This window comes from Salvelinus fontinalis, unplaced genomic scaffold, assembly GCF_029448725.1.
Source record: "Salvelinus fontinalis isolate EN_2023a unplaced genomic scaffold, ASM2944872v1 scaffold_0184, whole genome shotgun sequence".
NCBI lineage: Eukaryota > Metazoa > Chordata > Actinopteri > Salmoniformes > Salmonidae > Salvelinus > Salvelinus fontinalis.
In genome coordinates this window covers 171,398-186,332 of record NW_026600393.1, presented here as the reverse complement: position 1 = coordinate 186,332, position 14,935 = coordinate 171,398, and the positions used below count along the sequence as shown (strand labels likewise).

The window sequence follows — 14,935 nt, the reverse complement described above, 5'->3', positions numbered from 1 at the left end:
TCCTATCCACCTATCTATTCCTGTCCAGCTGGGAGGTCATTATGTTCCTATCCACCTATCTATTCCTGTCCAGAGAGGTCATTATGTTCCTATCCACCTATCTATTCCTGTCCAGAGAGGTCATTATGTTCCTATCCACCTATCTATTCCTGTCCAGAGAGGTCATTATGTTCCTATCTATTCCTGTCCAGAGAGGACATTATGTTCCTATCCACCTATCTATTCCTGTCCAGAGAGGACATTATGTTCCTATCTATTCCTGTCCAGAGAGGACATTATGTTCCTATCCACCTATCTATTCCTGTCCAGCTGGGAGGTCATTATGTTCCTATCCACCTATCTATTCCTGTCCAGAGAGGTCATTATGTTCCTATCCACCTATCTATTCCTGTCCAGCTGGGAGGTCATTATGTTCCTATCCACCTATCTATTCCTGTCCAGAGAGGACATTATGTTCCTATCCACCTATCTATTCCTGTCCAGAGAGGTCATTATGTTCCTATCCACCTATCTATTCCTGTCCAGAGAGGTCATTATGTTCCTATCCACCTATCTATTCCTGTCCAGAGAGGTCATTATGTTCCTATCCACCTATCTATTCCTGTCCAGAGAGGTCATTATGTTCCTATCCACCTATCTATTCCTGTCCAGAGAGGTCATTATGTTCCTATCAAACACACGTCTTCATGACCAAGTGGGCATTAGGGACGTCCAGGGAGGACGTCCAGGGAGGACGTCCAGAGAGGACGCCCAGAGAGGACGTCCAGAGAGGACGCCCAGGGAGGACGTCCAGAGAGGACGCCCAGGGAGGACGCCCAGGGAGGACGCCCAGGGAGGACGCCCAGGGAGGACGCCCAGGGAGGACGCCCAGGGAGGACGCCCAGGGAGGACGCCCAGGGAGGACGCCCAGGGAGGACGCCCAGGGAGGACGCCCAGGGAGGACGCCCAGGGAGGACGCCCAGGGAGGACGCCCAGGGAGGACGCCCAGGGAGGACGTCCAGGGAGGACGTCCAGGGAGGACGTCCAGGGAGGACGTCCAGGGAGGACGTCCAGGGAGGACGTCCAGGGAGGACGTCCAGGGAGGACGTCCAGGGAGGACGTCCAGGGAGGACTTGGTCATCACACCGCAGATACCAGCCAAGGAAAAATGACTGACTCAGTCTGTGGTCACATTTGAAAAAGATGCCGATTCCAAAATAAAAGGTCTCCACAGGAACGTGGCCCCTCAACGTGACGAGGCTGGTGTCTCATATTAACTACTGAACACATCTAATGCACTTCAGTCCATTTCATCTGTTCTCTCTTTACCTTGTAGTGTTGTGGACTCGGTACAAGGCTTTCCAACAGTCATGTCTGTTGTCTCCCGTTTCCCCTCCAGACTCTGGTTCTCAGGGGGGTCAGTCTGCCTCTCCTGCCCAGCTGAGGAGGCCTCCAGGCTGGGTTGGTCTGCCGGGGTATCAGCCTCCGTCTCTTTCTCCTGGAGGTCTGGAACTGAGGCAGCTGGTTGGGCGTCCACCTCTGAGGTCACAGCGACTTGGAGCAATGAGGAGGGAGCGTCAACGGAAGCTGGGTCAGTGGGAGGAGTAATATCTGCCCGAGGCTCCTCTTCTTCCTCGTTTTTGACGCTCACCTTCTTTGCTTTCACTGATTTCCTGGCTGTGATGGAGAGAAGAAGAAATACAGCTGCAACATTATAACTCAATTCCTGTGTGTCTCTGAGTGTCCCTCTCTCTTACCAGAGGTCTGTCGGGCCCTCTTCCTCCCCCTGGCTCCTCTCCTTGTAGCAACAGCCTGCTCTTCCTCCTCCTCCTCTCCCACTTCATCCACAGTCACAAAGTCCATTCTCCTGATATCCTCCATGCCCCTGCAGTCGTCCTCTGCACCAGGAGACCCTGTAGCATCAGCAAGAGGAGAGAAATGGTTTAGTGGACGAGAGGAGACCCCCCATCTGTCCCGATACACCCCCCCCTTCTGTCCCGATACACCCCCCCCCCCCCCCTTTCTGTCCCGATACCCCCTCCCTTCTGTCCCGATTTCCCCCCCCCTTCGGTCCCGTTTTCCCCCCCCCCCCTTCTGTCCCGACACCACCACCCCCCCATTCTGTCCCGACACCACCACCCCCCCCCACCCCCCCCCCCATTCTGTCTCGACACCACCCCCCCCCATTCTGTCCCGACACACACACACACCCCTTCTGTCCCGATACACACACACCCCCCTTCTGTCCCGATACACACACACCCCCCTTCTGTCCCGATACACCCCCCCCCCCCCCTTCTGTCCCGATACACACCACCCCCCTTCTGTCCCGATACACCCCCCCCCCTTCTGTCCTGATACACCCCCCCCCCTTCTGTCCCGATACACCCCCCCCCCCCTTTCTGTCCCGATACACCCCCCCCCCCCCCCCCTCCGTTCTGTCCCGATACACCCCCCCCCCTTTTGTCCCGATACACCCCCCCCCCCCTTCTGTCCCGATACACCACCCCCCCCCCCCTTCTGTCCCGATACACACCCCCCCCCCCTTCTGTCCCGATACACACCCCCCCCCCTTCTGTCCCGATACACACCCCCCCCCCCTTCTGTCCCGATACACACACCCCCCCCCTTCTGTCCCGATACACACACCCCCCCCCCCCCCCCCTTCTGTCCCGATAACACCCCCCCCCCCCCCCCTTCTGTCCCGATACACCCCCCCCCCCCTTCTGTCCCGATACACCCCCCCCCCCCCCCTTCTGTCCCGATACACCCCCCCCTTCTGTCCCGATACACCCCCCCCCCCCCCTTCTGTCCCGATACACCCCCCCCCCCCCTTCTGTCCCGATACACCCCCCCCCCCCCCCCCTCTGTCCCGATACACCCCCCCCCCCCTTCTGTCCCGATACACCCACCCCCCCCTCTTCTGTCCCGATACACCCCCCCTTCTGTCCCGATACACCCCCCCCCCTTCTGTCCCGATACACCCCCCCCCCTTCTGTCCCGATACACCCCCCCCTTCTGTCCCGATACACCCCCCCCCCCCCTGCCGTTCTGACCCACTTCCCTTCTGTTCTACTCTGACAGACAGACAGACCTGTGTTGTCAGCTTGCTGGATCTGCGCTGGTTCAGGACTCTTGTTCTGCTCTTCCTCCTCCATCTCATCCTTCCCATCACCTCCAGCCTCATCCAGGGTTACCAGACTCTGATAAGAGAGAGGTTAAAGGGTGTGTGAGTGAGAAAGGGAGAGGAGAGAGAAAGGGGGAGAGAGAAAGGAGAGAAAGAGACAACAGAGAGAGACGAGAGAGAAGAAAGAGACGAGAGAGAAGGAGACGAGAGAGAAGAAAGACGACAGAGAGAAGAAAGAGACGAGAGAGAAGAAAGAGACGAGAGAGAAGAGAGACGACAGACAGAAGAAAGAGACAAGAGAGAGAAGGAGACGAGAGAGAGAAGAAAGAGACGAGAGAGAGGAGACGAGAGAGAAGAAAGACGACAGAGAGAAGAAAGAGACGAGAGAGAGGAGACGAGAGAGAAGAAAGACGACAGAGAGAAGAAAGAGACGAGAGAGAAGAAAGAGACGAGAGAGAAGAGAGACGACAGACAGAAGAAAGAGACGAGAGAGAGACGAGAGAGAGAAACGACAGAGAGAAGAGGAGAGACAGAGAGAAGAGAGAGACGAGAGACGAGAGAGAGAAGAAAGAGACGAGAGACAGAGAGAGAAGAAAGAGACGACAGAGAGAAGAGAGACGAGAGAGAGAAGAGAGAAGAAAGGGACGAGAGAGAGAAGAAAGAGACGACAGAGAGAAGAGAGAGACGAGAGAGAGAAGAGAGAGAGAAGAGAGACGACAGAGGAGAGACGAGAGAGAGAAGAGAGACGAAAGAGACGAGAAGAGAGAGGAGAGAGAAGAGAGAGTGGAGAAAGTAAGCAGCAGATATTTTCTGACCTCTGGGTTGAAGGGGTCTCCTGATTCATCCTCCTGGCTGAAGGGGTGTGGCTCCAGGCAAGGCCCGTCCGCCCCTTCATACTCTCCGATCTCATCCAAAGTCACCAAGCCCTCAGTATCCACTCCGACCCTCTCCTCTCTCTCCTCCTCCCTCTTCCGTTCCTTCTCTCTACTCCTTCTCCCTTTCTCTCTCTCCTTCCCTCTTTCCTTCTCTCGCTGCTTCTCCTTCACCACTTTTTGTTTCTTAATCAGTTCTTCCTCATCGGCGGCATCATCTGGGTAAGCCTCCTCCTCCTCGCTCACCTCATCCAAGGTGACAAGGTTACTCTTTTTCGGGGTACCCCCCTCGGACTCTCCTATTGCGGTCTTGGTCACCTTTTGAGTTTTGGGTACCCTCTTACCCTTCTTTTGGGGTGCCTTCTTGCCCCCCTTTATAGGCTTGGAGCCTCCCTGACATTTAGATTTAGTCGTATGGTTGTCCAGAGCTTGAGTCGTTTCCGTCTGATCGTCGACTGAATCTAGTATCTGGAACCCTTCCATCTCTCTGGGTAGAGAATCTCTTCGGCCTCGTTGGCCTGCGAGAGAGGAGTCGGCCATGTTGTCTTCAGTGTCTTCTAGGGAGTCGAGGATCTGGAAAGCAGATTCTTGTTGGTCGTCGGAGATCTCTTTGTGTTCCTCTAGAGTAGTTTGAGGCACCTGGGAACCTGTAGATTCGGAGGCCGCAGGCGCCTGGTAACCCAGAGATAGAGATACAGACTGTTCTTGAGTGTCTTGACTGCCCTCTTCTCCGTCTCTAGGTGTGTCATCGTCCACAGCTTCGTCGAGTATCTGGAAATCACCACCATCATCATCATCATCAGGAACTTTATCGATAAGTGATCGGGGCACCTGGTGACCCGACACCGTCTCCACCTCTTGTAGTTCCAGGGCCTTCTGAAGGTCTCGCTCCTTGGCTGAGGCAGACGGATGGGTCAGACCAAGCTCCAGTGGACAGGCTCCATTCTGAGCCTCGGTACCCAGAATCGAGGAACCTTTTTCAGCCTGGGTAGTCTCTTCGCTCCCCTCTACCTCTGGAGGTTTTTCAGCTGTCGTCGCCATATCGCTCTCTGACACAGCACTTTTCTCTTCCTTGTTGTCTGTCACTGCAGTGTCCAACACTGACATCTGGTGGCGGGATGACGGTACTACATCCTCCGTGCCACATCCCTTAGTGACCACTACTACTTCCTCTTCCGACTGAGACCGAGTCTCCAAGGGAACAAGCTCCGCCTCCGTATCGGCTATGCCGGTGGTGTCGTCGGCGGCGGCAGCGGCTTCCTGGGTTTCTGCGGCTTCGGTTGCTACAACAACAGTTGCTGATGACCTGGTCTTGCGTCCAGAGGTGGCAGGTGGTTGAGGTTTAGCTGCCGCCTTTTTTGCTGCGGCTTTTCGTGGAGTCTTCTGAGCAGGGGGGGTAGAGGAGGAGGACGTGGGTGACTCCTTGTGCTCCTGGCTAGATTTCGGAGTTGGGGAATCTGGGGTACCCCTCTTGCGTTTGGACGATCGGTTTGAACTTTCCGAGGCCTTATCTTGAGTCTTGTGTGACGAAGATGAGGATGACTGCGGTGGGTCGGTGTTCTCAGCCTCATCCCCTTCCACCTCGTCCACAGTAACAAACTGGTCCATGTTGAACTGGCCCAGATAGAAGGAGTTGGCTTCACCGGGGATGACGTCAGACGTAAACTCATCACCCGCGTAGCAACTAGCTTGAGGTAAAGAAAGAGAAGGATGAATCCATTGAATTAATTAATCATAATCAAATCAATCTTCCCCAAGTCCAACAGAAGTGCTGTAGTTTGAAATCAGATGTCTGAGAGTTTGCTACAACAGACTGTAGCGGTTATGGATTCTGTACACAATGGTGTTTTGTTAAGAAACGTTGCCGTTTGGAAAGCATCGCTCACCTTATCTCTAGACCTGCTCCTAGAGGAGAGAGTCGCTTGACTGCTTCTGCCGTGGCTCTGTGGAACCAACAGAAACCTTTAATTGGATAATTTCTAGCTCAGAAATAGAATTGTCATATAAAACATGCATTCACCATCACGCCTCGCTTTTCTCCTTCTCCTACCTTGCTCCTCTCCTACTCCTCTTCTTTCCTCCCCTTTTTCTTGGCGTGGCTGCCGTCCTGTCCGCTGCTCCTGCGGGAGCCAGAAGAGGCGCTAGAGGAGTTACCAAGTCTCGATGTCGGAGGGAGCCCTCCTCGGAAGGAGCCCGGCTGCTTCTATGCCTAGAAGAGTCTCTCCTTTCTGGGGAAAAGCGGTCGCCGCGCCGGCCTCTCCCTCCAGAAGCCTGGGTCTTCCCCTGGATGAATTCATTTTATTAGACATTTAAGGACATAATGAGTTGCCTCAGTCATTAGAGTACAATACATTAAAATATTAGCAGAAGCTAATGTAACAATATTGCTTCTGTCATGACGTTGGCCTGTGGGTAAGGTTTATGACCCCCACATAAATACCTTTCTCCCCTCTCTCTCTCTCTTGACTCTACTGAGGGACTCTTGAATAGCCTTTGTTAAACATAGAGAGTCTGGGAACATCAAACGGTGGGGGGAAAGGAACCATATTTCGGTAATCCAACCAGTGGAAAATATGCGTTGGTACTTAATGAATATGATGTTAGTTCGGTTGTCATCTGAGACATTATGACTGATGACAGGACGACATAAACTGTATCTGGGAAAGTCTACACATTATAGTTATCAGATTCACATGGAATTGTGCAATTTAAATGTTTAAATATGAAACTATTTGTGAAAAGATGAAATGTAATTTTAGCTTCCAAATGAGAGAATTGGGTTTTCATAAGGTTCATCAGGGCTCTGCTCAATCAGTGGCCCGCCCCTGTGAAGAGACATGGGCTATAAACTATGAAACGCACCCTTCTCCCTCCACTATATAAGCCCTTGACGAAAATGTAACCTCCTGTTCCGGGTACATTAGGACGACGTTCTGATGTCAGAAGGATTCAGATAATAACTACAGAATGAAGCCAACCTCAGCGTGAGCTTTGGTTGCGAATGGTATGAACTTTGAACTCTTATTCACTACAGAAGTGATACCTCCTAGCCGTTGAGTTAGCAGCGGCCGCTGTAAACGTGGGCTAGGAAAGGACGGACGATGTATCCAGTCGAACACACAATGACGATACTACAACGTAACCAATTTACCACAAGATACATTCTTCCGAGGACAGGAAGATCTCTGTTGGCCAACACGACCAGCATCTACGACCAACCTACCGAAGTGCAGCTCAGAGTAAATATTTATTGCATTTTCCAATTCCAAATGAGCGGTCATTTAGAATGCACAAGATACTGTATTTACGAAAGCGTGGCTTCTCCCTTTGTTCCTCAGTCTTCCCGCTCTTTCACTCAAACCAAAACCCCCTTTCCTTTGTGTAACCAGCCGTCATGTCGACTCCGTCCACCAGGGACGTTTTCTGTATGACATCATTTGCATTCTGTGTATATGTAATTCTGTGTGGTTGGTTAGGTATTTAGTAAATAAATAATTAAACCCAATTTTGTATTGCTGATTCAACTTGTTAGCCAGGGTTCGTGAAGATAACCAAGAATTTACAACTTTCAGATGAGACTGAAATAAGGTGACGATTAAATCTGACTGCTATTGATGTAAAATATTACTAGGTCTTTAAGAGTTTATTCGGAAGATAACAGCTCTATAAACACTCTTTCGTGGTGCCCCTAATTTCTAGTTAATTACATTTACATGATTAGCTCAATTAGGTAATATTAATCGCAGAGAACGGATTTTATAGAAAAGCATGTCATCTCACTTAATCCGGCATAGCCAAAGACACAACACTTCCATCCCTCTCCTCGCCCCTACCTGGGCTCCCTCGAAGCAGCCACCCTCGAAGCATCGTTACCCATCGCACCACAAAAGCCACGGCCCTTGTAGAGGGGAACAACTACTTCAAGGTCTCAGAGCGAGTGACGTCACCGATTGAAGCGCTATTAGCGCGCACCCCGCTAACTAGCTAGCCATTTCACACCGGTTACACTAAGGTGCAATGAATCAGACTGTCAATGATTCAAATATGTCAAGGTTTAAATTATATCTGTCCATTAAATTCATATTATTATAATAATACATACATTCTTGTGGTCTGGTTGCCCAGATCCTGAAGGTGTCTTCTTCGTGTCGGTAGTCTTTTTAGCTTGTGTCGGATGCTTTTTGTCCGGCTGTGACTTCTTCTCTGGGCGTGGCTCCTCTTTCTTCTTCGTCTCTTTCTCCCCAGTCTTCTCCTCTGGCTCAGCCGGGCCCTGGTTCTTTTCTCCAGCCGGGGTCTTCTTCTCCGCCGTCTCCCCAGCTGCAGGGCTTTTCTTGTTGGGTACAGGCTTGGCCTGGATCCCCTCTCCCTGGTTCTTTTCTCCAGCCGGGGTCTTCTTCTCCGCCGTCTCCCCAGCTGCAGGGCTCTTCTTGTTGGGTAGAGGCTTGGCCTGGATCCCCTCTCCCTGGTTCTTTTCTCCAGCCGGGGTCTCTTTCTCCGCTGTCTCCCCAGCTGCAGGGCTCTTCTTGTTGGGTAGAGGCTTGGCCTGGATCCCCTCTCCCTGGTTCTTTTCTCCAGCCGGGGTCTCTTTCTCCGCCGTCTCCCCAGCTGCAGGGCTCTTCTTGTTGGGTAGAGGCTTGGCCTGGATCCCCTCTCCCTGGTTCTGTTCATGTTTAGCCTGTTCCTCCACCAGTCTCCCAATACGGTGTTGGTGCACCGCTGCCTCCAGGGCCTTGAGGATCTCCTCGGTTACCGGAGGAAAGTCCTGAGGTTTGTCTTCAACATTTAACTCTACCGGGACAGGGGCCGGTGTTTGTGCCGGTACAAAGGCGGCAACGGCGTCAGAGTCGACGGGATTGGCGACGTTATTAGCTCCCTCCACAGCGGAGATCAGACAAGGTTCTGTTGTGGCCACAGTCGTCACGGTTTCACTAACCAACGCAATGACATCACTGCACTGTTGTGGGACCTGTTCGGGTTCTGCTGCAATCTCATTGGTCGAGGCGACGCCGTCGGTGCTCTGGGTTTCCATGGCGACATCTTCCTCGGGAGCGGACACGGCAACCGTAGGTAACGAGGCGGGAACGACGATGTCGACGGTCGCAGTGTCTTCCTTATTTTCTTTTGCCTCCTCCTCAGTTTCCATCCCGCCGTTCTTCTTCTTCCCATCTTTTGTCGAGGAAATCCCAGCCCCTTTTCCTCCAGACTCCGCCACCGTTGCCTTTCCGTCGGAATTCATCACCGCGACGTCACTTCCTGGTTGCTTGGCCTCCGCGACGATGACGTCGTCACCCGGTTGCTTGGTAGCCACAGCAACAGGCTGAGAGGATGAGACCGTAGCATTGGTGCTGGTAGTAGTGGTTGTGGTAGCAACAGGCTGAGAGGATGAGACCGTAGCATTGGTGCTGGTAGTAGTGGTTGTGGACGTAACAGGTTTAACTGGTGCTGCCACACCTTTAGCTACAGGCTTCTTGCCTTTGATCGGTTTCTTCTTGGCTTTGGTGCTGAAATGACAAACACGTAGATTATAAAATAAGTGATGTTTACATCTAAAAAGGTCTCCAGAGGAACATATGGGACAGGAGTTGTTCCCTGACGAGGAAAAACAATGGACCCTAATTGTATCCTATTGTCGTCATACAATGCTTGGATTGGATGGATGGACTGACGGATAAAATCTTGGACGTTAATGAAAGGTTAAGATATTTACCTGACAACAGATGTCTTCTGGGCTGGGGGCTGTTGAACCTTGGCCAGCATGTCGACCTTCAGAGGTTTGTTCTGAACTACACTGGGGGACTTCTGGAAATGAAGACACACTGCCTTCGCCACCGACGAAGATTCCATCTCAAAATAGATCTGACACAGAGAAATAGAAACATTAATTAAACAAATCAATTCATTTGTTATTTGCGTCGTCTCCTGACCAATCAGAAATGTTGAAAAGATGCAGTCGGAGGTTCCAGGGACCTGATTGGTTACATGGTTCCTTCAGAAAGCATTCGGACCCCTTGACTTTTTACACACTTTGTTGTGTTACAGCCTTATTATAAAAATGATTATAGTATTTTTTCAACATCAATTTACAAACGATACCCCATAATGACAAAGCAAAAACAGGAATTTTTTGTTGTTGCTAAATATGAAATGTCACATCTTTCATAAGTATTCAGACCCTTTACTCAGTACTTTGTTGAAGCACCTTCACCAGCGATTACAGCCTCGAGTCTTCTTGGGTATGAAGCTACAATCGTGGCACACCTGTATTTGGGGAGTTTCTCCATTTCTTCCCTGCAGATCCTCTCAAGCTCTGTCAGGTTGGATGGGGAACGTTACTGTACTGCTAGTTAAAGGTCTCTCCAGAGAGGTTCGATCAGGTTCAAGTCCGGGTCTGGCTGGTCCACTCAAGGACGTTCAGAGACTTGTCCCGAAGCCACCCCTGCCTTGTATTGGCTGTGTGCTTAGGGCCGTTATCCTTTTGGAAGGTGAACCTTCGCCCCACTGAGGTCCTGAGTGCTCTGGAGCAGGTTTTCATCAAGGATCTCTCTCTACTTTGCTCCGTTCATCTTTGCCTCGATCCTGACTAGTCTCCCAGTCCCTGCTGCTGAGAAACATCCCCACAGCATGATGCTGTCAAATCTGCAGAAATGTTTTGGTACCCTTCCCCAGATCTGTGCCTCGACACAATCCTGTCTCTGAGTCTCTACGGACAATTCCTTCGACCTCATGGCTTGGTTTTTTCTCTGACATGCTCGGTCAACTGTGGGACCTTACATAGACAGGTGTGTGCCTTTCCAAATCATGTCCAATCAATTGATTTACCACAGGTGGACTCCAATCAAGTTGTAGAAACATCTCAAGGATGATCAATGGAAACAGGATGCACCTGAGCTCAATTTCAGGTCTCATAGCAAAGGGTCTAAATACTTATGTAAATAAGGTATCTGTTTTTACATTTTAATAAATTAATTAATTGGTTACACATGGTACCACTACAGGCCTAAAGTGGTTGGTTCCAGGGATCTAATTGGTTATAGATGGTACCACTACAGGCCTAAAGTGGTTGGTTCCAGGGATCTAATTGGTTATAATCACCTGGTACCACTACAGGCCTAAAGTGGTTGGTTCCAGTGATCTAATTGGTTATAATCACATGGTACCACTACAGGCCTAAAGTGGTTGGTTCCAGGGATCTAATTGGTTATAATCACATGGTACCACTACAGGCCTACAGTGGTTGGTTCCAGGGATCTAATTGGTTATAATCACCTGGTACCACTACAGGCCTAAAGTGGTTGGTTCCAGCGATCTAATTGGTTATAATCACATGGTACCACTACAGGCCTAAAGTGGTTGGTTCCAGGGATCTAATTGGTTATAATCACATGGTACCACTACAGGCCTAAAGTGGTTGGTTCCAGGGATCTAATTGGTTATAATCACATGGTACCACTACAGGCCTAAAGTGGTTGGTTCCAGGGATCTAATTGGTTATAATCACATGGTACCACTACAGGCCTAAAGTGGTTGGTTCCAGGATCTAATTGGTTATAATCACATGGTACCACTACAGGCCTAAAGTGGTTGGTTCAGGGATCTAATTGGTTATAATCACATGGTACCACTACAGGCCTAAAGTGGTTGGTTCCAGGGATCTAATTGGTTATAATCACATGGTACCACTACAGGCCTAAAGTGGTTGGTTCCAGGGATCTAATTGGTTATAATCACATGGTACCGCTACAGGCCTAAAGTGGTGGGTTCCAGGGATCTAATTGGTTATAATCACCTGGTACCACTACAGGCCTAAAGTGGTTGGTTCCAGGGATCTAATTGGTTATAATCACATGGTACCACTACAGGCCTAAAGTGGTTGGTTCCAGGGATCTAATTGGTTAATAATCACATGGTACCACTACAGGCCTAAAGTGGTTGGTTCCAGGGATCTAATTGGTTATAATCACATGGTACCACTACAGGCCTAAAGTGGTTGGTTCCAGGGATCTAATTGGTTATAATCACATGGTACCACTACAGGCCTAAAGTGGTTGGTTCCAGGGATCTAATTGGTTAATAATCACATGGTACCACTACAGGCCTAAAGTGGTTGGTTCCAGGGATCTAATTGGTTATAATCACATGGTACCACTACAGGCCTAAAGTGGTTGGTTCCAGGGATCTAATTGGTTATAATCACATGGTACCACTACGGGCCTAAAGTGGTTGGTTCCAGGGATCTAATTGGTTATAATCACCTGGTACCACTACAGGCCTAAAGTGGTTGGTTCCAGCGATCTAATTGGTTATAATCACATGGTACCACTACAGGCCTAAAGTGGTTGGTTCCAGGGATCTAATTGGTTATAATCACATGATACCACTACAGGCCTAAAGTGGTTGGTTCCAGGGATCTAATTGGTTATAATCACCTGGTACCACTACAGGCCTAAAGTGGTGGGTTCCAGGGATCTAATTGGTTATAATCACATGGTACCACTACAGGCCTAAAGTGGTTGGTTCCAGGGATCTAATTGGTTATAATCACATGGTACCACTACAGGCCTAAAGTGGTTGGTTCCAGGGATCTAATTGGTTATAATCACATGGTACCACTACAGGCCTAAAGTGGTTGGTTCCAGGGATCTAATTGGTTATAATCACATGTTGTTTTGTGTGGCTGTTTACGTGGCAAAAAAAGATTGTTTAATGAAACTTGCAGTTTCTATTCTTCCACGTGTCTTTGTGCAATAAAGCTGTTTTGCGCATATTCCAATCGGGCGTCAAACTGGCGTCCGGGCCGATGCGCCGACCACGGTCGTAATCCACCTGGACTGTAGACTGCATCCTTTGAGTTGGAGTCAGTCGATGGACTGTGGGACTCAACACTTCATCCAATTCTCTCTGCGACAGTAGAATCGTTCCCGTATTATCACTCGCCCGCCGCCGAGGAAACTCTCTGATGGCATCGACCCGTTTTTGTTCAGCGCTGGTCGTCGTCAGCGGTTGTGTAGTTTCACACTGCGCTGCCAACTTGGCGATAATAACCGGCTTGTTTGTCAAGGGAAACGTGTTGTTTTGTTGTTGTTGTGGTAGTATTCTGTGTCGTGTTAAATGATGCTATGTGATTGCACTAATAGTACTAAAACAGGCGAGTCCATTTCAAGCTGTGGAGGTTAAACCCACTTCTCTGCATTGATTCAGTCATTTCTTAAATCCCCAGTGATGCGTATCAAAGGAGGGCGATATGGCTTAAATATATCACGCCATCTTTTATTTATTTATTTTATTTTACCGTTATTTTACCAGGTAAGTTGACTGAGAACACGTTCTCATTTGCAGCAACGACCTGGGGAATAGTTACAGGGGAGAGGAGGGGATGAATGAGCCAATTGTAAACTGGGGATTATTAGGTGACCGTGATGGTTTGAGGGCCAGATTGGGAATTTAGCCAGGACACCGGGGTTTATGGTACTATCTATGTCTGACCCTGTAAAACAACACATTCCACTGCACCCGTCGGCGGCGTACGAGACAAAACGCTCGATTCGTTTTCTTATCTTCAACTCTGGACGTCACCGCGGACGTATTCGGCTTTTTGCCGCTTCATTTGAATTCATGTTTTCAGCACAACGTTCCCAAATGCCCTTATATGGTAAGAATCCAGTTGTTAAATGAGCGATACGTCTCTTTAAATGGTCTCGTGTCCTTCTGAGCTGTTGACCACTTGTCCGCCGTTTGTGGTCCTACGTAGCGCTAGCAGCCTTTTAGCCACGGCACGTGCTAGCTGTCTACTCTGTTTAATAAAACGTGGAAGAAGCAACAAATACATTTATAAAAAGGAATTGGTCACTCGTTCTCATTCTGAGAAAATAAGCACCTTTCCTACCCAGGTAGACGACTCGATTTCAACATGGGAACAAAAGTCAACCGGCTACTTTCAAACAGTGTCTGTCCCTACCCTGTCGATCAGAGACAGCGAGTCGAGGTAGGAGCCGGCGCGTTTGACGAGGTCGTGAACCTCCTTGGCTGCTGCGGTCCCTGTGGGGACGTTACTGACAATCAGAAGACGTTCCTTCAACGTTGGGTTCTGTTGACAGACAGAGGGTTATAAAGGGGTTTATCAACAGGTTATAAAGGGGTTTATCAACAGGTTATAAAGGGGTTTATCAACAGGTTATAAAGGGGTTTATCAACAGGTTATAACGGGGTAATAACGGGGTAATCAACGGGTTATAACGGGTTATAAAGGGTTTATCCACGGGTTATAAAGGGTTTATCCACGGGTTATAAAGGGTTTATCCACAGGTTATAAAGGGTTTATCTACAGGTTATAAAGGGTTTATCCACAGGTTATAAAGGGTTTATCCACAGGTTATAAAGGGGTTTATCCACAGGTTATAAAGGGGTTTATCCACAGGTTATAAAGGGGTTTATCCACAGGTTATAAAGGGGTTTATCCACAGGTTATAAAGGGTTTATCCACAGGTTATAAAGGGGTTTATCCACAGGTTATAAAGGGGTTTATCCACAGGTTATAAAGGGGTTTATCCACAGGTTATAAAGGGGTTTATCCACAGGTTATAAAGGGGTTTATCCACAGGTTATAAAGGGGTTTATCCACAGGTTATAAAGGGGTTTATCCACAGGTTATAAAGGGGTTTATCCACAGGTTATAAAGGGGTTTATCCACAGGTTATAAAGGGGTTTATCAACAGGTTATAAAAGGGTTTATCAACAGGTTATAAAGGTTTTATCAACAGGTTAAAGGTTTTATCAACAGGTTATAAAGGGGTTATCAACTGGTTATAACAGGGGTTATCAACTGGTTATAACAGGGTTATCAACAGGTTATAAAGGGTTTATCAACAGGTTATAAAGGGGTTTATCCACAGGTTATAAAGGGGTTTATCAACAGGTTATAAAGGGGTTTATCAACAGGTTATAAAGGGGTTTATCAACA

At 49.2% G+C, this 14,935-nt stretch overlaps 1 protein-coding gene across 5 annotated transcripts in view; it reads right to left on the bottom strand.

Annotated features, from left to right (window-relative positions):
• Positions 1-590: 590 nt before the first annotated feature.
• Positions 591-14,935, bottom strand: part of LOC129844157 (zinc finger protein 638-like) — a 43,095-nt gene continuing 28,750 nt past the window's right edge. For 3 of the 5 annotated variants that reach the window (XM_055912570.1, XM_055912571.1, XM_055912569.1), the window contains 9 exons: positions 13,934-14,062; positions 9,686-9,834; positions 8,081-9,479; positions 6,029-6,261; positions 5,865-5,921; positions 3,922-5,662; positions 3,074-3,182; positions 1,737-1,892; positions 591-1,656 (listed from right to left, as the gene is read on the bottom strand). In XM_055912570.1, the coding sequence (XP_055768545.1) occupies positions 1,280-1,656; positions 1,737-1,892; positions 3,074-3,182; positions 3,922-5,662; positions 5,865-5,921; positions 6,029-6,261; positions 8,081-9,479; positions 9,686-9,834; positions 13,934-14,062 (4,350 nt within the window). In that variant the 3' untranslated portion in view covers positions 591-1,279. The remainder of the gene's footprint in view (positions 1,657-1,736; positions 1,893-3,073; positions 3,183-3,921; positions 5,663-5,864; positions 5,922-6,028; positions 6,262-8,080; positions 9,480-9,685; positions 9,835-13,933; positions 14,063-14,935) is intronic. The other 2 variants (XM_055912572.1, XM_055912574.1) reach the window with 2 other exon arrangements.